Raw genomic sequence first — 27,815 nt, forward strand, 5'->3', positions numbered from 1 at the left:
AACCTAGAGGCTGCCAGAATATGAAATGTGACAAGAAATACCATTTATTTCTGCTAAACAGACTACTGTGCACAGCACTAAACAAGTTGCTTTCCTCTTCTCTGTGACTTATGCTTCTTTAAGGAGTCTTAGATGGGCTGGTTTGAGACCCTGCCCTGGGCTGCAAGCATGGGACAGAGGTGGGTTGGCCAACCTTACCCCAGGACCTCATGGGCTTGCAGACACACTGGCTTTGACTGGCAGCAGTAGCCTTATATGATTGTTAAAGCTGGAGAACATTCTCCATGGGGGTCAATCCATGACCAGAGTTGTTTCTGAGAACTGTCACTGGGCTGGCCCTACCAGCAGGAGTTATGGAGGACTGAGCTTCATTGGTAAGTACCAATGTCTCTCCTCGGCCTCTATTGATGTGTGCAGTCCTGGGTGGGGGCATATTTTCTGTTTGCAAAGTGTTAAAGACTTAATGATTCCAAGTTGGGAAGTTTTTGCCAAAAGCGTTGAAGGAAGGAAAAACTGACTAAGTGGCAGCTGTGGAAGAGTTCTGAGTTTGAAACAGTGTAAGGAGTGTGTCCTTCCTGGACTCTCTGAGACCTAGGTCCCCAGAATGAGAAGGCAATCTCGTGCTTGAAAAGGTATGAATACTTTGAAATCAGGTATCTGTGTTGGGGCTGATGGCCATAAGTCCTCTCCCAGGTCTCTCCCAGAGGCTGAGTCAAGGACTCTCACAAGGAACCATCATGTCCCCTCATTTTCATGTGGGTAGGCCTGCATAGGGGCTCTAGCTCCTTCAGAACTTCTGCCTACTGTCGACAGGTCGTTCAAAACTGTGATTGTCAAAAATGTTCTCATAGATGGACTGGGTCGTGCCCGTTGGGGAGGGATTCTTTGTGCAGGAAGCTGTCCTAGCTACAGATGCCTCTTCTGCCTTCTCTGCCTGCACCAGAGCTGTGTTGACATCAGGCCCTGCAGAGGGATAAAGAGAGAACACAGTTAGGGAGGCACCTCTGCTGAGAGGGGAACCCTGGCAGGTAGTGCAGGTCTAGGGTGTGAGTGCTGAGCCCTGAGTTCCTGTCACTGCACTTCGCCAGGGTTCCTATTCAATGTTGCCCTGAAAAGCCAGTAGCAATTTCAGCTGACATTTTGGTTAACCCCAAATTCATCTGCCTTCCAGAGCAGCTCCCTACCATCTTCAGCATGCTTTTCTAGGGGAGCCCCCAGATCTCCCTCATGGACCTGTGAATCCTTTTCTTCCTTGAACAAACTATGCTAACTTCCACCGCAAGCTAACTTCCTTGCTAGGAGAAGCTGCTCCTCACCCTGTTGACAGATTCAAGGCAGGGAGGATGCCCTGGGGGCCTCTCTAGCTCCCTTTCCAAGATGATCCAGAGCTGCTCCTCCTTGCGCCCTCTTCCTTTCCACCCTCCATCTCCAACACACACATTCTCCTAAAGAGGATCAAGAAGTTCCTACAAGACTGTGGCACCAGGCAGGGGCACTGGAGCTGGAGCTGTGTGGCTTCCAACCCCACCCTGTTGACCAACTCTGTGACTGGGAAAGGAGTCTCAGTTTCCTCATCTTTAAAGTGGGAATGATAATATCACCTAAGCGTGTACAGATATGTTGGAGCACAAACACACCTTCCTACCGATATTTTCTCTAACATTCCATTACTGTTACCATCTAGGGTAGAAGGCAAAATTGAACTGCTCCCAGCTTGTCTATACTAAGAGGGCTCCTCCCCCAGAGGGCTCAGTTTTGTTTTGTTTGTTTGTTTGTTTGTTTTTAAAGAGGGTTCAGTTTAAATCTCTTCATTGGGAGTCTCCCTGGTGGCCTAGGGAGTGGGTTAAGTCTCAGTGCTATGACCTCTAAGGCCTGAGTTCAATCCCCAGCCAGAGAGCTAACCTGCATGGTGCAGCAGACTTCTCTGGTCTCGCCCACTGCCCCCTCAGCAATGTATTTCAGTAGATCCACCTTCTCTGCTCCCCACTCTGTCTCTGGTTGAATCCTCTCACTCCCCACATCTTTTGCCTACACCCATAAATAAATAAATAAATAAATAATGCATTTATTTATGCACAAATAAATCTTTTTTTAATTAAAAAATAAGTGTCTTCATTGGGGTAAGAGTGGGAGCAAATGGTTATGCTTAATGAGGAGGAGGATACCGAGAAAAGAACCCTTGCATGTGTTGCTTGTGGAAGTTTAAATGGAAAACTTTCTGGAGGATCTCAACAATTGGCATAAACAATCAGTGTTCACAGACTTAGACTTTCTCTAAGGAAATACTGGAAAACGAGGTCAAAGATTCAGTCACAAGAAGGATCATCACAGCATTGGCAAGAGTGCTCCATGGAGAGAGGGGCAAGGATTATTTTGTGAAATATTTGTTCTATTCCTGCATATCTGAGCCTGTGCCTGTTACACATCACCTCTCAATGTGAAATAAATTTCTTGCTGAGGGCCTCCCCTGGTGGCGCAGCGGTTGAGAGCTGCGCTGCAAAGCTGCCCTCAGCCTCTGCAGCGCCGGTTGGATCCCCGGCCACCAGAGAGGGTCCCACATAGCGCGCAGACCTCTCCTGCCACCCGCTGCTCCCCTCAGCAGTGTACTTCAGTCCTTCTGCCTGTTCTGTTCCCTGCTCTGGCTCTGGTGAATTCTCTCACCCTCCTGCGCTTCTGACTGTACCCAGTGCTTTTATAAATAAATAAATAAATCTTAAAAAAAAAAATTCCTTAAAAAAATTTTTTTTAAATAATAAATTTCTTGCTGAAATTTAAATGGCTAAAAGTCCAACAATATGCAGTGGAAAAACATACAACCACTGACACAGTGTTCAAAACATATAACTGTTGACAAACAAAGATGTTTACACTCATTAAGTGCAAAACTGCAGTTTCCAAATGAAGAAGTACTGTGCGCTCATGTTTCTGGCAGTGGCTGTCCAGATGAGCAGTACTCTGAGTGCTCCTTGCATTTCCCCTGTGACTCACAGTCCCTTAGTTGTTGGAAGTGCCTGCAGGAAAAGCTTGACTGTGCACTGGCAGGAGACCTGGACACTCACCCAGGTAGCTGAGGATGACTGGCAGGAAGACCAGGCCATGCAGCAGGCCCATCAGAGTGATGAGGAGGTTGAGGCGGAAGAAGAAGATCTGAATGAGCTGGGCCTTGGCCAGGCCCAGGATAAGGATGCCAGGCAGGTTGGTCATGGCCACTCCAGCAAACACCTAGGGATCACAGGTGGATGTCAGGCTGGCCCAGGGCAGCCAACTGAGGACTTCAGTTGTGACCCGCCCACTTACCGCACTGCCCATGGAAATGGTGGCCTCCTTGGCCCTCTCCAGCCGGGTGGCTCTGGTGCTGACAGCAAAGGAGCGGGTGATATGAGACACGAACTCCACAGAAATACCCACTGCCTGTGGGCGGAGAGGGAGTATCCATCACAAAAGAGCCCAGCGGGTGGGGGTGCCAATAGGGGCACCTAGGCTCTAGAAAAAACCGGGAGTGTCCAATGAGGCTCGTGCCCACCCATCCACCCCAGAGCCCCGATCCTGCACCCAGCAGGTTTACCATGACCAGGTTGATGAGGGACACAGCATTGTAGCTGATGTCCCACAAAACCATGAAGCCCACGGTGTCCACAAGGATCATGATGATGGTGAACAGGTTAAGGAGCCCGGAGCGAAGGTCTGCGCCCAGCAGGAGGCAGCAGACAGCGAATGTAGGCAACAAGCAGATGCTCAGCATGAAAAGGCCCTCAGGGATGATGGTCAGGTACTGCTCATAGAACACGTTGCTGATCCTGTGGGACATGGAGAACTAAAAATTTGGGCAGTGTGGACCCCATGTCATTTCAAGACAAAAACTCAGGTTTAGAGATGGGCAGTCCCGGGCACAGGTAAGCCTCTCAGCAGAAGCCCATTTGGATCTCATGGTCACCTTTGCCAGCTGGTACCCTCGTTCCATCCCACCTCCCTGTGCCCAGCGCCTCACGTGTAGGGGAAGACCTCAAAGTCTGGGCTGGTGCCTGGCACCTTCCGGAGGTCGACAGTTATATTGGCTGCCAGCGCCCGAGATGCCCGCAGAGCTTCTGTGAAATCCCGGGAGTTCTTCAGGGGCCTGTGGTAGGCCATGAACCTCGAGGCTGGGCCACCCAAAGTCAGGGAGAGGAAACAAAGGTTAGCACCCAATCCAGATGCTCCCAGGGTGCACCCTCCTGGGGTCAGGGCTCTGCCACCACCATTTTAAAATTCTTACTAAATTTTGAGCAATGGGTCATGAATATTGGTTTTAGCATTAGCTCTACAAACTCTTCAATGGGCCAAGACCTGAGTCCCTGCCCTGACTCTGATGTATGGAGCCTGAAGAGATCTTCCTAAGAGCCCAAAATCATTCCATGTGGTTTCAAAACATACATTAATTTAATTATTTTTCCAAAGTGCACATTCATATAGGAAGGACCAGAAAGGAACATAGAAAAACACAAAAGGTTGACATGTCAGGCCTTGGTCTAGGCAATCATTGTGTAAGTACAATATTCACTCATCTAACCAGCTGCCCACAGCCCACGTCTCAGTGTGATTTGTGTATAGCAAGAAAGGGATGTGGGGGTGGCATCAGCAACTGACAGTGTGCTAGGGGAGAGGAGGGAGTAAAGTGAGGACATGGAGGTTGGAATGGCACCTGAGGACACAGCGTGGTCAGAAGTCCCCACGAAGGAGGAAGGAAACAAGATACAGGGCTGAGATGCTGTTGCCTGGGACTTGCCGACTCTCCATGGCCCCCCAGCACCCAAGCTGCCTTTGGTCCCCTTCCCAGGTGAGATAGTGCTTACCTAAAACAGTGTCATTGGGACCCAAGACCACGGAGGTGCTGTATGCTCCCAGGCCTCTGTGAGGAGAAGGCAGAGCAAAGGCTGAGCCAGGGACAAGATGCCCTCTGCCACCAGGCCCATAGCCTCCTCCCCATTACGTGTTTCCCCCACCCCCGGAATCCACACAGCAGCCTCCCCAGTGGAAGCCTGTCTCAGCCTACCCTTTGGAACACTTGATATTGGGCATGTCTTGCAAGAACAAGGGAAGGTACTTATAGAATTCCTCCATTGATGGACGGATGATACCTTTGTTGTTCACACAGTGTCTCAAGCAAATTGTGGCTGCAAAAAAAGAGGGATCTCTGGGTGATGGCATTCAACCCTTCTCCCCTCTGTTTCTACTATAGTCTCCCAGACACTTCCACATGGCAGGCACAGAGCATGGGTCATTCTAAAGGGATTGCATTTGTCTCTAATTGTGGAAGCAATCCTCTCTCACTCCTACCAGCACATGACGAAGGGAACTTTGGGACAGAGAAATAGTCCCCAGGGGGCCTCCCTACTCCACCTACAAACAAAGGTACTTGGGGGTCAAGGCCATGTGCCAACCTCAGCTCTTACTCTTGGATCCTGCTGCCCCGAATACCAGTATGCCTGCCAGTATAGGCACAAGTGGGCTGAGGGAGGGCACCAGTGTGTTAGTGCTGGGCAGTAAACTGGACACTCACCCACACAGGTGTTCTCAACCAATGCCCCACCAGACCAACCATGCAGGAGGACAGAAGGGCATGAGAGAACCTCGCCATTCCTCTCTTTTCTCTTGCCTCAGTTTCCCCAACCTGTGGTGGCCATGACCTCCTGAGATCCTGTACTTACTGACAGTTGAGGGGCAGAAATGACCAGTGGCATTAAGGCTGCAGCAGGGCCAGCGCAGCCAGTCGATGAAGTCATCTACCCAGGAGGAGGCAGGGATGGCCAAGTAAGATCTGAGGGTTAGAAAAAGAGGTCAAGGGGCAGGTGAAAGATGTAAGTCCACCCTGTGGTCCCGCTGGCACACCGGGCCTTCTCAGGCACATGGTAGCAGGTGTGAAGTAGGGTGGGCATGGAGAGGCAGGAAGGGGACTTGTAGGAGAGGGGGCACAGACTGGGTGGGCTGGACACTCACATTTCCGGGAATTCGGAGGCATAATGAATCTTCTGAGTTAAGGAGAAATTGTCACAGCCGGAACTGGAGCAGACAGCGTTCAAGCCCTCCGTGCTGGAGAAGTTGTAGCCCCCAGTAGTGACAAAGTATACAGGGGTCCCAATTTCAAAGTAGCGATTCAGAAAGTGGAAATAGTCGATCAGGTAAGAGTCCTGAGTGGAAGCAAGTCAATGAAGCTAGGGTCAGACTCCCCAAAGTGTCCACCCTAGTTCACCCTCACAGAGATACACACTCACCAAGGTACATGCTCACTGCAGTACACACTCACAGAGGTACCCACTCCCAGATGCAGATCCTCACTGAAGTATGTGCTCACAGAGGTACAGGATCATTATAGAGATACATGACTGGAGGTATATGCACAGAAGTACAAGTTCCAAGGTACACACACCCAGGCATTATCACAGGTGCACACACAGAATACACTCATGAAGGTGCAAGCAAAAAAGCAGTATGTCCCACCTGACATGAACATATGAAGATGCACACATGAAGATGCACATACACATAATTGTACCCCTTCCTGTCATTCTCAATATGGCACAGTCACAGTCTAACAAGCCAGTCTATAACCACAGCCCATATGCAAGTACATATGTAAAGATCATAGTGTGCACACCCGTGAGACCATACATTAGGTACCTTCATGGACTGCCTCCTTCTCCTGTTATAAAACCTCAGTGACATCTGGGAAGATGGTGGAGTAGGAAACACCTAGAATCTATCTCCCTACCCTAGACAACAACTACACTGGCAAAATCTGTCTAAGGTAACTCTTTTGAAATTCTGGACTCTATAGACGGCTTGTAGTTTCCAGCAGAAGACTTGGATACAAATCGTGGTTAATTATGATCAATTTCATGTAGCGACCCAGTTTTCCCAGCATCATTTATTGAACAAACTTTCTTTGCTCCATTGCATATTCTTTGCTCCTTTGTCAAAGATTAATTGACTGTAAAAGGGCACCTGCATCCTTATTTTTATAGCAGCACTATTTATAATGCTAAGCTATGGAACCCAAATGCCCCAAAATGGATGACTGGATCAAGAAGATGTGGTACATATACACAATGGAATATTACTCAACAATCAAAAAAGATAAACTCATGCAATTTGCAGCAACATGGATGGAACTGGAAGGGACCATGCTCAGCGAAATAAGCTAGAAAGAAAAAGAAAAATACTAGATGGTCTCACTCATAGCAGGAATTTAGAAAACCTAAATAAGGGACCAGGAAAAAGACTAATTATAATAAAGTAAAAATCAAAATCAACAAGCAACTATAACCATAGATACACTACAGTGGGGGGAGAGGGAGCAGGATCAAAACAAGGGAGATGGGAATTGTATGGGGACTATAACTAATATGAAAATGCATACATTGTGCAAAAATGAAAAATTATGTAAAAATATATAAAATTTTAAAATGAGGAAAAATAAAATCCTCACCATTAATCAAAAAAAAAATTTTGATCAATTTCAGCTCTTAGCATGGTAGCAGCTATCCACACCCTCCTCTAGCCCCTGACAGACACTAACACACAGATTCCAGGAGCAGTTTGCACCTGTCTTGGAGAAGCCAGAGTGGGCAACAAGTGCTGCATCCCCTAAATGTCCGACATCTATGTTTTGATTGCTGATTGTTACTGTTGATTTCAGTGGTTCAGACACAGAGGCAGGTTATAATAATTGTTGAGCCTCTACCACCTCCAGATGAAGTCACTTCCCAGTTGTTTAAAGGAAAGGGAACTGATTTATTGTCTTCCTTTTCAATTCCTCCTTTTTCTCCTGTTTGGAAGCCAGACATAAAAGGAATAGGACGGTCAAAAGCAATAGCGAATACAGAGGGATTTAGACAGTCACTAGGCATACTCAGGGAAAGACATATATTCAGAAAAGACCTGAGAAAACTTTAACTTTACACTTCAGACTGATCCCCAACACAGAGGCACCACCAAAAATCAAATTTTAAAAATAGCAAACATTGGGGAATGAGAGAATCTTATCTCCAGAATTTCCACCTAAGACATAAATGTCCATTTTTCAACAATGATGGTGACAACAACAACAAATCGCAAGACTTGCAAAGACTCAGCAAGTTATGGTCCATGCCCAAGAACAAAAATTAATCAATAGACTGTCCCTGAGAAAGACCAAATGGTGGATGTATCAAACAAAGACTTTAAAATAACCAAGATGCTCAAAGAACTAAAATAAGAATGATCAAAGTCAAGAAAATAATGTTTGAACAAAATGCAAAGATTGACAAAGAGAAAATAAAAAATATCCTGGGACTTAAAAACAGAATAAATGAATGAAAAATTCACCAAAGAGATTCAAAAGCATATTGAAGCAATCAAAGAATTAGCAAAAATGAAGATAGGACAAATGAAATGATCAAGTGAGGAATTAAAAAGAAAACAGAAGGATGAAAGGTGAACTGAACCTAAAAAATCCATAAGATGTCATCAAGTATTCCAACATATGTGCCATGGCAATTCCAAAAAGAGATGAATATGAAACAGATTATTTGAAGACATAAAGACCCCAAATTCCTAAATTTGATGAAACAAGTATATAAATATTCAAGAAGCTAATCATCCTCAAGTAGGATAAACTCAAAGACACCACACCAAGGCATATCACAATTCAACTGTTGAAAGACAGAGATGAAAAGAATTTTAGGGCCTCCCTGGTGGCGCAAGGGGTTAAGCACAGCACTATGAAGCAACCTGCAGCCATCCCCAGGTGGCCAGGGAGCTACCCACATGGTACAGCAGACCTCTCCTGTCTTAGTCTCTCCTCCCTTAGCAGTGTATTTCAGTCAGTCTACCTGTTCTGCTCCCCACTCTGTCTCTGGTGAATCCTCTCACCTCCCCCGACCCCCACCTCTGGCCTGTACCCCATTTCTTGCATGCATAAATAAATAAATATTTTAAAAAGCAATAAAGAATTTTAAAGACAACACACGAGTGGAACTTGCCATATACAAAGGATCCCCATTAAGATTATAAGTGAAAAAAAAAAAGATTATAAGTGAAAGGATTGGCGCGGTAAAGAAAAGAAAAGCCAGGCTAAGTTTCTCACAGGCAAGAAATTTATTGCGCTCCCTGGCAGGCGAGGTTCCCAGACCCCCGCGAGAAGTCGCATCTGTAGGGGAATAAGGGCAAGGTTTTACAGGGCGGGGGTCTGTCTGGCCTTGGTGGGAGGTGGAGAATGCAGAGTCGAACTTGTTCTTTCAATGCTGCTTATCAGGACCCATGCAAACCAGGCTGAGCTGGTCCCGGGATGCAGATGGGAGCAGTTTCAAGCTCCCCCCCTTCTATCCCATCTTTGCCCTGGCCTCGACCTTAGAATAAGCATATTAATCATCAGATCCCTTGGAGGCCAGAATGTAGTGAGTTTGTATATCAAGTGCTGAAGGAGTTGAGGGTGGGGGGAAAGGAACCCTGTCAACAAGAATCTTACTTCTGGCAAAACTGTTCTTCACAGCAGAGAAAGAAATTAAGATATTCCCAGATAAATAAACATTGAATGGGTTCATTACCACAAGACCTTCCCAGCAAGAAACGCTAAAGGAAGTCCTTCAGGTTAAAAATGAAGAGTGCAAGCCTCCCTCTCTGGTGGCACAGGCCGTTGAGCGCAGCGCTGCGAAGCTGTCCGCAGCCTCTGCAGCGTGAGTTCGATCCCAGACAGCCAGGGAGATTCCCACATGGGACAGCAGACCTCTCCTGTCTCGCCCGCTGCTCCCCTCAGCAGTGTATTTCAGTCAACCCGCCTGTTCTGTTCCCGACTCTGTCTCTGGTGAATCCTCTCACCCCCTGTACCTCTGGCCTCTACCCCAGTTCTTGTATGCATAAATAAATAAATCTTGTTTAAAAATACCAACTTTAAAAAAAAATGAAGGGTGCTAGACAATAAATCCAAGCTATATGAAGAAGTAAAGATATCTAGTAAAGGTAAAAACACAAATAATTATAAAAGCTAGAATTATTGTAACTTTGGTTTGGCACTTTGTTTCTTATTTCTACATGACTTGAAAAACTAATGCTTAAGAATTGATTAGTCTATTCTTTGGACACACAATGCATAAAGATGTAAATTTGTGATAGCAATTATGGATAAAGATGCAATAGATCTGTATGAGAACAAAGGTTTTATGTAAACTATTGAAGTTAGCTAGCATAAATTCAAATTACAGTGTTCATAGCTTTAGTGCATATAATGTAACCCCCATGATGACCACCAAGAAAACAGCTATAGAATATTCACAAAGGAAATGAGAGGAATTTTTAAATATCCCTACTACAAATCAACTGTATACAGAAGAAGTTGATAATAAAGGAAATGAAAGACAAGAAGCTATAAACATGTAGAAAAAATAGCTTAATGGTAAAAGTCTCTTATCAGTAATAACATGGAATGTAAATAGCTTAACCTCATTGATCAAAAGTTATAGATGGCAGGATGGGTTTTAAAGACATGATCTAACAGACTCATTTGAGATCCAAAATAACCAGACTGAAAGTGGAAAGATGGAAATAGATATTCCACACAGATATATATATAGCCAAAAGAGATGAGGGGTGGCTATGCTAATATCAGACAAAAGTGTGCAAGACACAGACAACATTATATATTAATAAAGCACTCAATGTAGCAAGAAGAAACATTTATGTATCTAATGATAGACCATGGACATTTATAAAGCAAAAATTGACAGAATTGAAGGAAGAAATAGAAAGTTTTATAATAATAGTAGAAGAGTTCAACGCCCATTCTCAGTAATGGGTAGAACACCCAGACAAAAAGTAAGTAAGAAAACAGAGGACTTGAATAACACAATGAACCAACTAGATCGAATAGACAAACACAGAATACTCGGTACAACAACAATAAATTATTCATTCTCCTCATTACATGGGACATTCTGCACAATAAACCATATGTTAGGTCTTACTTAATCTTAATCTCAACATTTTAAAAGATAGATATCGTATGACAAATCACTTCTTACCACAACAGGATGAAATTACAAATCAATAATAATCAAGAAAACAGTAAAATTTACAAATTTGTGGAGATTAAACATAATACTCTTTTTTTAAAGATTTATTTATTTATGCATACAAGAACTGGGGTACAGGCCAGAGGTACAGGGGGTGAGAGGATTCACCAGAGACAGAGTGGGGAACAGAACAGGTGGATTGACTGAAATACACTGCTGAGGGGAGTGGTAGGCGAGAGAAGAGAGGTCTGCTGCACCATGTGGGTCACCTCCCTGGCTGGGGCTCGAACTCCTGCTGCAGTGGCTGCAGATAGGGAGGCCCTACACATAATAGTCTTAACATAATGCTCTTTTTTTTAAAAGATTTATTTATTTTTTATTTATACAAGCACTGGGTACAGTCAGAAGCGTGGGAGGGTGAGAGAATTCACCAAAGCCAGAGCAGGGAACAGAACAGGCAGACAGACGGAGGACACTGCTGAGGGGAGCAGCGGGTGCAGCAGGAGAGTTCTGCGCGCCATGTGGGACCCTCACTGGCAGCCTGGATCGTACCGGCGCTGCAGAGGCTGCAGGCAGCTTTGCAGCCCAGCGCTCAACCCCTGCACCATGGGGGAGACCCTTAACATAATACTTTTAATGGATCAGAGAACAAAATTACAAGAGAAATGAGGAAATACACTGAGATAAATGATAATGAAAACACAATATACCAAAACTTACATCATACAGTGAAAGTAGCATGGAAGTGTGATTTATAGCTAAAAATATTTACACTAGAAAAGAAAGATCTCAAATGATAAGCCTGAGATTACAACTTGTGGAACTAGAAAAAGAAGAGCAAACTAAACCCAAAGCTAGCAGGAGGAAGGAAATAACATTAGGATAGAGATAAGTAGAGAACAGGAAAATAACATTGAAAATCCATGAAACCCAGAGTTGGTTCTATAAAAATGTGAACAAAATTGGCAAACTTTCAGCTAGTTTGACTAAGAAAAAAGAAAGAAAACTCAAATTACTAAATCAGAATCAAAAGTAGGAACATTATTACCAACTCTGAGAAATAAATTGTACTATCAATAATTGCACATCATGGGCCTCCCCGGTGGCGCAGCGGTTGAACGCTGGGTTGCGAAGCTGCCCGCAGCCTCTGCAGCACTGGTTCGATCCCCGGCTGCTCCCCGGCCACCGGAGGAGGGTCCCACATTGCATGCAGACCTCTCCTGCTGCCCGCTGCTCCCCTCAGCAGTGTACTTCGGTCCTTCTGTCTGCTCTGCTCCCTGCTCTGTCTCTGGTGGGTCCTCTCACCCTCCCGCGCTTCTGACTGTACCCAGTGCTTGTATAAAATAAATAAAAATAAATCTTTAAAAAAAATTGATCAAAAAAAATAATTACACATCAACAATTGAATAACCTAGATGAAATAGACAAAATCCTAGAGATGGAAAAAAAAACTCTACCAAAGACTGAATAAAGAAAAAATAAAACCTTGAGAAAGGTAATAATAGTAATACAGAAACAGATGTGCAAACAACAATAAAAAGAGACAATAGCAAAATACACAGGGGAGGAAGAAAAGGATAGAATCAAATAATAAGTCAATGCCAGTACAGAAAAGACTATCTTAGATGTAGAAAGTTTGCTATAACGCTCATGGTAACTACAAAGCAGAAATCTAGAATTCTATTTCTTTTTAGAATGGAAAGAAACACAGAAACTGAGAGACATACAAATGAAAAAGCAAACAGAAAAACATGGGGAAAAAAACAACAGAAAGATAGAAAATAGAATGACAGTAAAAAAGCCTCATATAGCAATAATTACTCTAAATATGAATGATCTGAATTCACCAATTAAAAGCACAGAATAACAAATTGTATTAAAGAGCATGACCCATCTATATTTTCCATACAAGACACTCATTCACTTAAAACCTAAAGACAGGGCCTCCCTGGTGGCGCAAGGAGTTAAGACACAACCTATGAAGCTATCCACAGACACTGCAGCACAAGTTTGATTCTGGCAGGCCAGGGAGCAACCCACATGGCGCAGCAGACCTCTCCTGTCTCGCCTGCTGCTCCCCTCAGCAGTGTATTTCAGACATTCTGCCTGTTCTGCACTCTACTCTATCTCTGATGAATCCTCTCACCCCCACACCTCTGGCCTCTACCCCAGTTCTTATATGCATAAATAAATAAATCTTAAAAAAAAAAAAAACCTAAAGACAAACACAGTGAAAGGCTGGAACTCAAAATAGCATGGTATAGACTAGAGAGACAAGAAATAAACCCACACAAATATGAACAGTTATTCTTTGACAAAAGAGGCATGAACACACAATGGAAAAAAGGAAAGCCACTTTAACAAATATTGAGAAACCTAGACAGCCACAAGCAAAAAAGAAAAGTAAAAGAGACTACATCATACTTAATTTCATACACACAAATTAATTCAAAAAGGATTAAAAACTTGGATATAAGATGTGAAAATATAAAATACATAAAAGAAAACACAGATGATACACTCCTGGACATCAGTTACAGAGTTGTTTTGGGGGACTCAACTCCAACAGTAAGGGAAACAAAGGCAAAAATAAACAAATGGGACTCTACCAAACCAAAAAACTTTTGTATAGAAACTTTGATAGAAACCATTATACAGGGCCTCCCTGGTGGTGCAAGGGGTTAAGATGCAACCTATGAAGCTATCCAGCTACTGCAACAAGAGTTCAATGCCTGGCCAAGGAGCTACTCACATGGCATAGCAGACTGACTCGCCCGCTGCTCCCCTCAGCAGTGTATTTCAGTATATCTGCCTGTTCTGTTCCCCACTCTGTCTCTGCTGAATCCTCTCACTTGCCACACCTCTGGCCTGTACCCCAGTTCTTTATTTATGTATGCATAAATAAATAAATCTTTAAAAAAAAGAAAATGAATTGAACCTTTATGTTAATGTATAAAATGGTAATGAAGACATTATCCCATTGAGATTAAAATGACTTAAAAATTACCATTAGGTAGAGAGAGGGATGGGATGAGTAGGCAGAACACAGAGGGTTTTTCAGGCAATGAAAATACACTCTATGTGATGCTATAATATGGACACATGGCATTATACATTTGTCTAAACCCATAGAATGTGCAACACCAACAGTGAACCACAATGTAAACTCTTGACTTTGGGGGATAATGATGTGTCAATATTATTCATTTATTGTAACAAATAAGCCACTCTGGTGGGGATATGTGGAAAAGAGGCCATGCTGGTGCAGGGGTGGGAGCATATGGAAAACCTTTGCACCTGCTATTCAGTATTTTGGTGAACCTAAAACTGTTCTAAAAAATAAAATCCATTTTAAAATAACAAAAAACACATACTATTAGGGAGATACACCAAAATCACAATGAAAAATCACCTCATCTCTGTGAGAATGGCTTATATCAAAAGACTAGAAAAAAACAAAGATGTGTAAAAAAAGGAGCACTCATCCACTGTTGATGGGAATGTAATTTGGTGTGACCTCTATAGAAAGTGGTGTGGAGATTCCTTAAAAAAATAAAGATGAGGGGGCCTACCTGATGGTGCAAGGGGTTAAGAACCAGCACTGTGAAACTGTCTGCAGCCTCTGCAGCACGAGTTCGATCCCTGGCTGGCCAGGGAGCTACCCACGTGGTGCAGCAGACCTCTCCTTGTCTCGCTCTCTGCTCCCCTCAGCAGTGTATTTCAGTCACCCTGTTCCGTTCCCCGCTCCGTCTCTGGTGAATCCTCTCACCCCCTGCACCTCTGGCCTGTACCCCAGTTCTTGTATGCATAAATAAATAAATAAATCTTTAAAATAAATAAATAAATAATAAAGATGAGGGCCTCCCAGGTGGTCCAGGGATTAAAGTCTCAGCCCTATCAAACTATTGCCAGCCACTGCAGCATGAGCTGGATCCCTGGCCAAGGAGCCACTCACATGGCACAGCAGATCTCTCCTGTCTCACCTGCTGCTCCCCTCAGCAGTATATCTCAGTATATCCACTGTTCTGCTCCCCACTCTGTCTCTGATGAATCCCCTCACCCCCTGGACCTCTGTCCTACACCCCAGTTCTTACATGCATAATAAATAAAATGAATCTAAAAAAATTTTTTTAGAAAATGAAAATATCATGTGAGCCAGCAATCATTATTTGGTATCTATCTAAATAATATAAAAACATTAATATAAAAATATTTATGCACTCCTATATTTATACAATTATTCACAATAGCCAAGTAATGGAATTAACCTAAATTCCGAACAACAGATGACAAGATAAACAAAATTGTGGACTAAATATGCTCAGTGGAATATATCCAGCTATAAAATAGATGAATAGAGACTTTTGGGCAAAATGGATGGATCCTGAGATGTTGTGCTAAATGAAATTAGTCAGAAAGTAATAGCTAAGCTTTGGAAACAACCCAAATGCCCAAAAATAGATGACTGGATCAAGAAGATGTGGTACATATACACCATGGAATATTACTCAGCATTCAAAAAAGATAAACACATGCAATTTGCAGCAACATGGATGGAGCTAGAAAGGACCATGCTCAGCGAAATAAGCCAGAAAGAAAAAGAAAAATACGGGATGGGGCCTCCCCAGTGGCGCAGCGGTTGAGCGCTGGGTTGCGAAGCTGCCCGCGGCCTCTGCTGCGCCGGTTCGATTCCCGGCTGCTCCCCGGCCACCAGAGGAGGGTCCCACATGGCGCGCAGACCTCTCCTGCCGCCCACTGCTCCCCTCAGCAGTGTACTTCGGTCCTTCTGCCTGCTCTGCTCCCCGCTCTGGCTCTGGTGAATTCTCTCACCCTCCCGCGCTTCTGACTGTACCCAGTGCATGTATAAACAAAACAAACAAACAAATAAATAAATAAATAAACATGCCTCTATAAAAAAAAAAAAAAGAAAAATACGGGATGGTCTTACACATAGCAGGAATCTAGAAAACCTAAATAAGGGACCAGGAAAAAGAATAGCTATAAGAAAGAAAAAAATCAAAATCAACAAACAACTATGAAACAGAGACGCACTATGGGGATGGGGGGAAAGGAGGGATTGGGGTCAAAATAAGGGGGTTGCAATTGTATGGGGAATATAAAAATAATTTTTTTTAAATCTTAAAAAAAAGCAAAGACATAGTCAGCTACTTCTCAGTAGCATGTAAACTATTAAGCTGTCTAGAAAAAAAAAAGAAATTAGAAAGTGAAAGACAGTACTGGACAGTTACACTTATTTGTATGATATAAATAACCAAAGAGCACCTTCTGGCTAAGCACAGCAAAAAAAAAAAAAAAAACTCTTAGACTCTTCTGCTTACCAGAAGGAGTAGAGAGGAGGGGATAGAGAAGGAAGGGGATAAACATCAGAACTGGAGTTCAGGTGGAAGGTAACTGAAGCATGTGTATATAATGACATGAAAAGTTGCACTCCAAAATTGTATAGTTATATAAAAGACAAGCAATTAATAATATCTGAAAAAAATTAAAATAAATAGAATAGAATAAAGCAACAAAAAAGGAGAAGAAATGGAAAATCTGAATGTAAAAACATAAAATACATAGCAGGAGATTATAATTATTTTCAAAAAATGTCCCCAAAAGTGAAAAGCTTCACTACCAAACATTTAAAGAATTAGCACTAACATTCCTCAAATTATTCCCAAAAAGTCGAGAGAACACTTTCTAACTCATTCTATAAAACCAGCATTGCCCCAATACCAAAGCCAAAAATCAAAGTATAGATGAAACTACAGAGTTGATTCAAAAATGGGAAAAGTTGAATAGACATTTCTGTGCAGAAGCTGCATGAATGACCAAGCACTTGCAAAGATGCTCTATGTCACTAGTCACTGGGGAAATGCAATTCAAAACTAAATGGGATACCACTTCACTCCCATTGGGATGGCTACTATCAAAAAACCAGAAAACTGCCAGTGTTGGCAAGACTCTGGAGAAATGAAAACCTGTGCACTGTTGGTGGCAATGTAAAATGGACTGTCCAATTGAAAACAGTATGGTGGTCCCTCAAGAAATTAAAATTGGAATTGTGATCTGATTCAGAAATTCCACTTCTGGGGAGTAGGATCAAAACAAGAGTGGTGGGAATTGTAAGGGGGCTATAACCAAGACGAAAATGCATATATTGTACAAAAATGAAAACTGATGTAAAAAATATACAAAATTAAAAAGCCAAAAATAAAAAAATAAAAGAAATTCCACTTCTGGGAAAAAATTGAAAACAGGATCTCAGGGAGATATTTGTTCATATCAGCACTATTCATAAAAGTCAAATTGCAGCAACCCAAATTTTCATTAACAAAAATAGATAGGGTCTCCCTGGTGGCACAAGGGGTTAAGCACTGTGCCATGGGACAATCCACAGCCTCTGCAGCACGAGTTGGATCCTGGCCAGCCGACCAGGGAGCAGCCCACATGGCAGAGCAGGCCTCTCCTGTCTCGCTCTCAGCTCCCCTCAGCAGTGTATTTCAGTGGATCTGCCTGTTCTGCTCCCCACTCTGTCTCTGGTGAATCCTCTCTCACACACACACATACACCCCCGCACCTCTGGTCTGTGCCCCAGCTCTTGTATGCATAAATAAATGGATAAATCTTTTAAAAAAAAAAGACAAAACATGACATAAATAGAATGTTACTCGACCTTAAAAAGAAAGGATGTTCCGACTCATGTTAAAACATGAGTAAACCTTGAGGACATTACGCTAATTAAATTAACCAGACACCAAAAGACAAACACTGTATGATTCTACTACAGAGATGTCTAAAGAAATCAACGTCAAAAAAATATAAAGTAGAATGGTGGTCCCAAGGACTGGAGATGGGGAGAGAAGGGAAAGTTATTGCTGAAGGATACCTAGTTTCAGTATTGCAAGATGAATAGAGTTACGGGGATGGATGGTGGTGACGACTGTACAACAATGGGACTATATTTAATATGACTTAAAGTCACTAAAAAAACAGTTACCATGGCAAGTTTTAAGTTACATATACTTTAGCATAATAAAAAAACTGAAAGGAATCAATTTTTTTAAACAAACAAATGTCCCCAAAGATAAAGAAAAGGTGGTAAACATAAAACGTCAGCTGGGTCTTGCAGCCCCTCACCTCCTCCTTTCTTGCTCATCAGCTCAGCCCATCAGGCCCCTGATACCCTCTCTGAGGCTTTGGGGACCTCTTCTCCTCGGCCCGTTGAGAAGCCCCCAAGACCACTCTAATAACACAGTTATTCTAGACTACTGCTGGCTGTGCCGCCTTCTCTTGTTCCTTATAGTGGCTGGAAGGTGCCATCCAGGCTGTCCTCTCTCCTCCCTTCTCATCTTCCTTCCAAGATTGTGGGACTTACCCCACTTGAGATGCCCGGTTACACCCAGCTCCACTCCTGGCTGCTCATTCCTGGACTCCTTCCAGTCCTCAGGTCCTCCACTCACACCTCCATTTCCATCCCCCAAGCAGGGTGAACTGTATGTCTAAGTTCCCACTCTGTACTCTCTATTGAAAGCCTGGGCACATAGTTTTTCTTGTGCACTGTCTGCTCTCCCTAGCCACCAGCCCACACCACTTCTAGGTATGCATTAGACCAGCAGTGAGAGACCAATCATCTTGATATGTGGTTCCTGTCAAACCATGATCCAGCTGTTGGCTCAGCCCTCATTCCTGCCCCACACCCATGGTCACTCCCATGCCCAGGAAATGCTCTGTGACTCTCCCCTACTGCCCCCCAGTCAGTTCTGTCACCCTCGATGCCCTCCTCTGCAAATCCTACTTAGGCTCAGACCTCCTTTCTCCACCCAGAAGACCTCTCTTCCACCCAGGAGCATCTCAGACCCCTCAAGCAATGGGGGTCTTTCCTTCTCTGGATATCTATTAGGGGACCCTGCTATGATGTAGGCTGCTGTGGCATCCAGGTCTGAGAAGGGAGTGCCCAGGAGAAGGGAGGCACTCAAGGAGTTGTTGGTCACTCTTTCTGGACAGTCATCTCATGTGTCCAGCTCTTGGTGCCTGTTCATCTCCCTCATTTGACCTAGGATTGCAGTCCTTGTGGCTTCCCTCCCTGGGTCCATAGCGGTGAATAGTTCCCACCACCCCCACACCCTGGGTCATGCAGTCCCACCTATTGTATGCTGTTCCCTGAATCCCAGGTGACTGAGAGTAAGGAGGGCACCCACCTGAGGTCACAGGGCATGACTTACCTTGGGCAGGGCTAGCTCCTGGTCCAGACCCACGTTGATGTGGCACATGAAATAGAGACTCATTCCAAACAGGGCTACAAACAGCAGCACCTGAGGGGGGAAATGCCATGTGAATCTCCCTGCACAACAGCTCCCTCACCATCTCCCAGTTTGGGTCTGACAAGGGTGTTGGGGTGTTATGGGAAGTGTTCTGGAGTTGGGAAGATTGGAATCCCAACCTCCCAGTCCCTCTCACTCCCCCTTCCCACCATGCTTCATACCTAGCCCTGGGCAAGCTCCACCCCTCCAATGAAGGCCAAGATGAAATTCAATGCTTAGCAAATCCATCTGCCCCTACGTGATGCGAGGTACCCCCAAAAGCTCCTCTGCCCCCACTTACCACAACCCCACGGGTGACCCTGTGCAGCAGGATCGGGGTGTAGAATTTGCGGAAGAATTTGAGCAGGAATCCCTCGCTTTGGCCAGGGAGAGTGAGCTTCTGGCTTCTCACGCAGCAGCAGACATCTATCCGGGAGGCCTGAAGAGAGGCAGCCCCTCAAGTTGGTCCCAAAGCACACCCCAAGAGCCAGTTCCCTCCTGTGGGACTGCCACAGTTCAAAGGTAGCCTGTGCCAATGCCTCACCATGGAGACATGGGCAAACTGTTGTCTTTATTTCCTATCTTGATTAAATATCTTTGAATTTTTCACCATCACAGAAACAATAGCTCTCTGTCAATCTCTAACTTTTATTTCTTAATCTTATATACTTTCAGAGGTTTGATCACACTCCCAAAAGGAAAATTACTGTTCTATGGAAAATTAGGGACTACATAGCACAAACATTCCAGCACAGCGTTCTCGTCCCTAACCCCACTCTCTGAGCTTTCTCTGTGAAGTGAAGCCATCCCTTTCCCCAGCCAAGAAGGGGGCCAGGGTCTGGTCCCCCATTCTGCCTACAGTCCTACCTCCTGCCTCTTGCTATCCAAGGAAAGCAGGGCCACAAAGGCCGTCATCTGCAGCAGGAAGTCAAGAATCACCGCGAAGCCAGAAGTCAGAGCAAAGGTTCTCACAGCAGGCATGGGAGTCAGGGCTCCTGGCATGTGGGGGAGAATCTGTCAGGGCATTCTGACTTCGGGGGCAGGCGTGAATCTCAAAGCCTGGGCCCCCTGATCAGACAGAGTACAGAGGAAAGGGTGGAGCCCTTGCCCTCTCCCTTAAGGACTCCCAGCGCCTGGTGGGGAGAAGGCTGCCCAGGCTCACCTAGAAAGAAACAGATGGCTTCGGAGAGGCTGCACAACAGCATGCTGGGGGCCACCCTGCCCAGAGCTCGGCCAATGTGGGCCTCCCGCTGCTCCCCAGGCCTCCGAGGGAGCCGCTGTGTAGGGACAGAACAAACAGGTTCCAGGGTCAGTCTAAGACTATATCCCTCACAGGCCAGCAGGCAGCTCCTCCAGGCATTGCCAGAGACACAGCCAGGACTCGGGAATTGACCCCAACCTCTCCCAATTGGCAGCACACCCTACAAACGGTGTTGTGTCACATCTTCCACTTCTCGCGGTCTGGCTGGAGAAACACTTAGTGTGTTTCAGGAAGTATATAACATCCTTACTCCAACACATCACTGGAACCCTAACTCTTCACTAGCAGGAGAGGTTAAATCAACTCTAACTTCTCCCTCCATGAAATGCCACATCGCAGCATAAGGACTAGAGGTGGCTCTGAAGTGCCGCATGGGCTCGCGGCTAGCACAGTCAGGTGACATACACAGTATGAATGCATTTATGTAAAAAATAGACTCAAAGCATTCCATTTTCTACAAGATTTGTAAAGATGAACAAATGGGAAGAGTCTGTAAAAATTCCAGCCAACTGATGCAAGGTTGTGTCTGGGAGTAAGGGGTCAGAATTCTTGCCTCTTACCTGGTACTCAAGAACAAAGATGAAGATGTTGTCTGCACCCACAGCGAGCACCAGGAAAGGCACCACTTGAAGGATCACTAGGGAGGAGGGGATGCCCAAGTAGGAGAAGAAACCCATGGCAGCCATGACCGATCCCAGGACCACGACCACTCCACCGAGGCCCAGTGTGACTTTGGAGTCCACCTGCAATGGAACCAGGCTCAGCCCCCTGGCCGCAGGGCCCTGCTGATACACCCTCTCATTCCAAGCCAGAGGAGGGAAGCAGGCAGAGGGTGGACTTGCTCAGTGCCCACACATACTGGTACTCAGTGGTCAAGCCACACCGCAGAATCAGTCTCCTAAGGCAGATTCTCACGACCTGACACATTGTAAGACATCTTAATCAGCTTTGCATGAAACTAATTGAAAATAGAATGAAAAGGGAACAGGATGAAAACGTGTGTGACCTTTTGAAACTGAAAACTTTAAAGTATTATTACCCTCTGGAGGATCCACTCTGGGTGTTCTCACTGTACTATTTTGAGGTGCTCTGACTAGGAAGGTTCTAGATTCCCCCAAGGGCCAGCCCTCCCTCACTGGGTCCCTCTCATCTCTCACCAGCACACGTTTCCAACTGGAGTAGCTGCCCAGGGCCAAGGCGATGTACAGGAATATGACAATGTAGCTGATGGCAAAGATGGGCAGATCCTGAGCAGTGGTGCTGTTGATCTCATCCTCCAGGGAACGCTGTGGACACACACCCAACCCCCCCACTGACTGTCCAGCTCAAAAAACTTGGCCAGTGGGCATTAATTGTATGACCCACTATAAGCTTAGCCTGTCACATCACCTTGTTCTCCTTAACAGGTGGTCACTGGCACAAGGTCACTCAAGAAGGGTGAAGTCAGGAGCAGAACACAGGAACCCACCCAAAGGCACCTAGGTTTCCCCCCAGATGCGGGGACCCTGGAGCCCCTACCTCTGCCATGAATGCGACCTGGAACATGCCAGCTGTCTCACTCTGGAAGGCTCTCATCTTCTTCAAGAAGCCCTCCTCCCAGAGTTTAGCCTGGGCCTGCCGCTGGTCCCCGGAAGGGTAATTGTTGAGGGAGAAGGTCATGATCAGGGCATCCGCCTCAGAATAGTTGTTCCCTGGTATAAGAAATGCTCAGCCACCCTCCAGTCACCCTCCAGCCCTGCCTCCACTCACCCACTCCAGCTGTCCCTGTCACCCAATCCCCACTCAAGACACACCCCTGCCTCCATTGCCCCCACCCCTCTTCTCCAAGTCCTTCCCTGTTTTCCTCATCAGTCATTGTATAACCCCCTACACCCCACTTCCCTCTCCCGGCCAAACATAAGGCCTTTGGGCCCAGGTACAAAACCAGATTCTGAGCAGCACATTCTGAGAAAAGAGGTGGGATAGGGCAGGTCTATGAGCTTTCTATAAGTTCCCCCACAAACCTGGCCACCCCCAGGCAGTGGAAAATCCTATCACCTCTCTTACCCTCCTACCCATTACTCCTGGCCCTTACCTTCCCCTCAATGGCCTTCCCCGGAGCCATCTAGCTTACCTTGGTAACCTCCCACGGCAAGGAAAGGGAAGACAGGAGCTCCATAGTCAGCCATGCAGCTCAGTTGCAGATTTGTGCTATCTGTGTAGGAGGCTGGGGCACTAGGAGAAGAGGGAGGTATTTTTCTGGCCACTCCAGCTGGCTTGGGCCCAGCACCCCATCCCACCCCAGGCTCATAGCACCGTCACCTAACTCCTAGGTCAGAACCATTTCTTTTTTTTTTTTTTTTTTTTAATAGAGGCATGTTTTTCTTTATTTATTTGTTTGCTTGTTTGTTTGTTTTGTTTATACATGCACTGGGTACAGTCAGAAGCGCGGGAGGGTGAGAGAATTCACCAGAGCCAGAGCGGGGAGCAGAGCAGGCAGAAGGACCGAAGTACACTGCTGAGGGGAGCAGCGGGCGACAGGAGAGGTCTGCGCGCCATGTGGGACCCTCCTCTGGTGGCCGGGGAGCAGCCGGGGATTGAACCGGCGCCGCAGAGGCCGCGGGCAGGTTCGCAACCCAGCGCTCTACCGCTGCGCCACCGGGGAGGCCCTGTCAGAACCATTTCTGCCAACAAAGTCTCACAGCCCAATCCAGAGTGGACTGCAGTGTCTCTGACCAGGAGCAGTTTGGGCTCTCTCTCCCCTTGCACCAGTCCACCACTCCAGACTCCATCATCAAGTCATCCCCACATGAGGAAGGGGATGATCATCACACCGAGTCCCCCAGGGCAGGGCCAGCCTGGGCAGCAGCAACTGAGAAAGCCATGTTGGCCCTCCTGCTGCCCTCAGCGTTCCCCTCCTGCCAGCCCAAACTCTTTAGGCCCAAGATTTGGATCTCTTTCTTTCCTGTAGATAGTTTACCAGCCCCTGACCTTGGGGAAGACTCTATGCTGCAACTGGGCCCTTTCTGAAAGTGCATTTCAGGTACCTGGATGAAGTTCTCTGAGCAAGTTGGTCACCAAATATCCTGGGAGTGCTGGCTGCTTTGTGACCTTGAGCAGCTCACCACACCCCTCCAAACCTCGGTTTTCCTGTCTGTGAAATGGGGATATTCGAACCACCCAAGAGAACCATCCAAAATGTAAATAAATTGAGTGAGAAGGGGCCTTTCTGGTGGCGCAAGGGGTTAAGCACTGCACTGTGAAGCAATCCGCAGCCTCTGCAGCATGAGTTCGATCCCCAGCCAGGGAACTATCCACATGGTGCAGCAGACCTCTCCTGTTTCACCTGCTGCTCCCTTCAGCCGTGTATTTCAGTCAGTCCGCCTGTTCAGTTCCCCACTCTGTCTCTGATGAATCCTTTCACACACACCCCAACTCCTCTGGCCCGTACCCCAGCTCGTGTATGCATAAATAAATAAATCTTTAAAAAGAAATTGAGTGAGAAGACTGTGAACCTGGGCTTGGAGCTTCCTCCCTGACCTGTCAGTTCTGAGGGCCAGAAGCACCGACTCTGGGAAACAGCCCAAACTCGGGCTCCCCTAAGGGGCAGAGAGAGGGCACTGAAAGCCCTGACTCTTCTAACTCACTAGCACTCACGCTGTGGTCCTGGAGAGACTTTCAGTGGACTGGGCTATTCAAAAGTATTTTTCATGCTAACAGTAGATGTTGTTTGTCTTTTTAACCTTCATTGGCCTCTGAGTATACAGAGTACCACAGTTCAGTGATAGACTTCAGACATTACAGAGAAATTTGCAAAGATACAAGCTATTACCACCCATTTCTGATATTTTTTTGGAAAAAATATAGTGATTTTGTTTAGAAAATATAGTGATTTTTCATTAAAATATGTTATTTGTGTCAACATATAATGGGTTCATAATTTTTGTTTGTAAAGAATTAATAAATATTTTGTCATTTCTCAGTTTTAATTTCTCACGTGGTAATACCAATGGATATAACCTTTACCCAAAGCAGAGCTCTTTGGGTTCTTCTATCTTCTGTCTGATTGTGTAGAGTCCCTAAGACTAGAACTTCTGAAGACCTCTGCTTCATTCCAACCTTGAGGGCCTCACTGCTGTCTGCTCACCTGCTCCCTCCAAGGTAGGGGCTCTTGAACCTTTGCATTTGGTCCAACAGCTTCATTGTCATCCTATTTGCACCACAGCAGAGTGGAACCAGCCAGGAACCAAACCCCAAACAGTGTGAGAGCATGTGACAGCAGCTTGTACAAGGATACCTGGCCTCAGCTCGTGGGGCCTGAGGCCAGCCGGTCCCTACCCTAGCCCCAGAGCACTGTATGGGTTACTGATGGTCCAACAGGCCTGTGCGCAGACTTGGCACTGATGCAAGAAAAACAGACCAAGCACACATTTGAGCTGGGCCATCAGCTTATAACACTCAAAGCAATAATGTGCAAAGATGCTCCCTACTATGTCAGGAGCTCTACAGACCAAGTGAAATTGGGGTGGAGAGGCCCTGATGGCCATATGCAATCTGCTCCAGAGAGCAGAACCATACTCTATAAGCCAATGACCATAGAGAAAAATGATGCACTGTAGCCCAGAGACTGAGACTCAGTGGGGTCCCTCAGGCAGGGATTCTGGACCTGGTTTGTGTTTCAGGAGACCCACAGGACCCCTCCCCCAGAGTCACAGTGTAGGACTCACTTGGCACAGTAGAGAAAGTGATCCCTCCAGTCCAAATGGTAGGTCTTCCCATTGACCGTCTGGTTGGCAGTGCGCAGCAGGCGTGAGTGATTGCTCTGGAAATACTGCAAGATGCTGTTGATGCAGCAGTCAGACAGACTGGCATTGTGTGGGTTGAGGGGGGCATAGCAAATGTCCTTCAGGGAGATGTTGCGTTTGTCAGTCGGTGACCACACCTCGAGTTGCCGCAGCTCCTCCTGCAGCTTCAGTAGCTTCTCAAGCAGGTCGGTGGCCAGGATCCCACTGAAGTTCTTGGGCCCCAGCTGAAGAGAGTCATACGAATAGTTGGGCCTGTTCAGAGCTGTCAAGATCACCTGATTGGTTCGGAAGAAGGGACCAAAATGTTGATCATGGAATTCCTTCTCCCGCCGAGCTTGGCTGTTGGGGGCCGACCACAGGTCCACAGGTTCAGTGGTTAGTTCTATAAAGGCTAGGCCTCCTGCTAAGGACACCACCACAGCAATGGATACCACCAGGATAGTCACTGGCCATGAGGCCACCCATGTGCCCCAGTTCTGGAAGAACTTGCTAAGAAGAGTGTGGGTGGAGAGGCTGAGCCTGTCCGAGAAACTTGTGCCAGTCTTAGGGTCTGGTGTCCTACCCATGCAACTTTTGGAGCCCAGGCGGGACCATACGAGGAAGACGGTAAGTAGAGCAAAGACTGAGCAGAGGATGATAATAAGGACCAGCCCACCTGCCATGCTTCCCAGGCGGAAAGTGGCATCCAGGGCTGATGGGTGACTGATGACAGGGCAGGAAGCAGCACAGTCCAGGCAGCTGCAGGCCTGCTGGTTTTCTCCGAGGGACACATTACAGGGTGGAACCTCACTGTCCAGAGGCTGTATCCCACCTCCTGGGCTCTCGCTGGACTCCAATAGGTGGAAGGTGATATCCAGGGGTGCAAAGTTATTATCTGTGTTCCCCTGGTAGTCCAGCCAGCGCTGAGCATTGCAGAAGACTGAGCCGTAAGCACCGCACATGATTCCCACAACCGTGGAGGCCGTCGAGGGAAACTGCACCTGGCTGCAGGAGTCATAGGTCTGCTCTGCAAATATGCGCTGGTAGAAGGCCTCATAGGCCACCACGGCTTGCTTGGTCCCATTGTTAAGCGCACTTTTAGCCACACGGGTCACATTGATGAAGAGGCTCTGGTTGGGGCTGCAAGTGTTTTGGCAGTGCAAGTTCACGAAGTTTGCAGAGCAGACAGGGCAGCGGTCGGTGAGGGTTTTGAAGGTTCTTATGCTTTTTTCTAGGGAGTCCAGCTGCCCGAGGGTGCAGCAGGCATAGGTGTTATTGGGGTCCTTGACAAGTCTCGGGCAGAGTTGCTGTAGCTTCTTCAGGTGTTCACCTGTGACATGTTGGGCAGGTGTGTTGGACAGGCAGGCCACTTGGGCATTTGTTTGTACTTCTGGGTTTTTCCCACACTCATCATAAAAGGCACAGGTGCCGGGCTTGTGTGTAGGCGTGTACGGCTGTCCCAGGGCCTGTGGAGCAGGGCAATGTTACCATGAGCCACCATGTTGGTCAGCACCACTGGGTGACTGACAGGGAAACAGATCACCAGGGAAGGCATGAGTTAGGAAAGACACAAAGCAGTGTCAGGTGAGGGGTGGATGCTGGGGGGCCTCGGAAGAGCAGTGGGGAAAGTGCTGAGATAGCACATGGAGTCATGTGGTGTTGGGGTGACAGGTGGACAGGGCAACCAGGCCTTCATCACGAGAGTCTGGGGTCACTGAAGAAGAGCAGGCGATCTGATAGATCTGCATTTAACAAGGTCATGTCACACTGGAGGGTAGGGGGGACAGGTGGGGAGAATGGGATTGGTACGGAACTTACTCTGAGATCTGCCCAATGGGGCACTGTGCCATGTGGTCGGCCGCAGTGGTGTCCAAGTTATAGGCCTCATTCAGAAGTCCCAGCTCCTCTTGGAGATTGTGGGCACAACTTCCCCTTATCTCACATGCTTGGGATCGAAAACCTTTACCCACCCTCTCAGACATGCAAGTAATTCAGAAACTTGAGAGACAAGAGCCCTGGATCTTCTCCCTACCCCAGATTCTAAATCATCTTTGGATAAGTGTCCCCCTGAACCTTCATCACCAGCATCCCCAGGACTGGATCCCCCTCAACTCCTCACTGGCCACCTCAGGCCATGACGTCTGTATTAGATCAGGGATAGGAGACTTAGACAGTTCAGAAGCACCTGCAACCCTCCTTTGGGGGTCTTGGATCCCCTCATCTGTCCAGAGTTTGGGCCCTCAGATCCCAGGCCCTTCCTCACTGTCACCAAGCAAAACCCTGGTCAGTACCAAGTTAGCCACCTGCCACCCGGCCCTGGAGCACTGATGGGAGGCAGTGGAGAGTGAAACAAGACAATAGGACTCACCGATTGCAGGAATAGGACACAGAGTAGCCAGACCCTCAGGCTGGTTTCTGCCATCTCCAGCCAGGAATTATCAGAGATGAAGCTGGGCCAGGACAT

The 27,815-nt window shown here is 46.4% G+C and overlaps 1 protein-coding gene across 1 annotated transcript; it reads right to left on the bottom strand.

Moving 5' to 3' along the window:
* Window positions 1-20: 20 nt before the first annotated feature.
* Window positions 21-27,815, bottom strand: NPC1L1 (NPC1 like intracellular cholesterol transporter 1). The gene is made up of 19 exons (XM_037501588.1): window positions 27,720-27,815; window positions 25,295-26,817; window positions 22,702-22,802; window positions 22,107-22,279; window positions 21,746-21,874; window positions 21,149-21,331; window positions 20,490-20,604; window positions 20,195-20,322; window positions 19,629-19,766; window positions 19,250-19,339; window positions 5,974-6,164; window positions 5,685-5,794; window positions 5,030-5,150; window positions 4,830-4,885; window positions 3,989-4,139; window positions 3,566-3,797; window positions 3,298-3,411; window positions 3,060-3,222; window positions 21-963 (listed from the first exon to the last, which is right to left on the bottom strand). Exons 1-19 carry the CDS (start codon window positions 27,813-27,815, stop codon window positions 788-790), a joined length of 3,990 nt encoding a protein of 1,329 aa, XP_037357485.1. The 3' UTR covers window positions 21-787.

This window comes from Talpa occidentalis, unplaced genomic scaffold (assembly GCF_014898055.3).
Source record: "Talpa occidentalis isolate TD23 unplaced genomic scaffold, MPIMG_talOcc4v2.1 talOcc4.10, whole genome shotgun sequence".
Classification (NCBI taxonomy): Eukaryota; Metazoa; Chordata; class Mammalia; order Eulipotyphla; family Talpidae; genus Talpa; species Talpa occidentalis.

Coding starts and splice junctions, on each gene's coding strand:
- NPC1L1 (XM_037501588.1), bottom strand. CDS start 27,815: ATGTCCTGGCCCAGCTTCATCTCTGATAATTCCTGGCTGGAGATGGCA. Junction 21,332..21,745: donor CCAGTTGGAAACGTGTGCTG/GTGAGAGATGAG, acceptor GTTCCATTGCAG/GTGGACTCCAAAGTCACACT. Junction 3,412..3,565: donor CCCTCATCAACCTGGTCATG/GTAAACCTGCTG, acceptor CTCCGCCCACAG/GCAGTGGGTATTTCTGTGGA.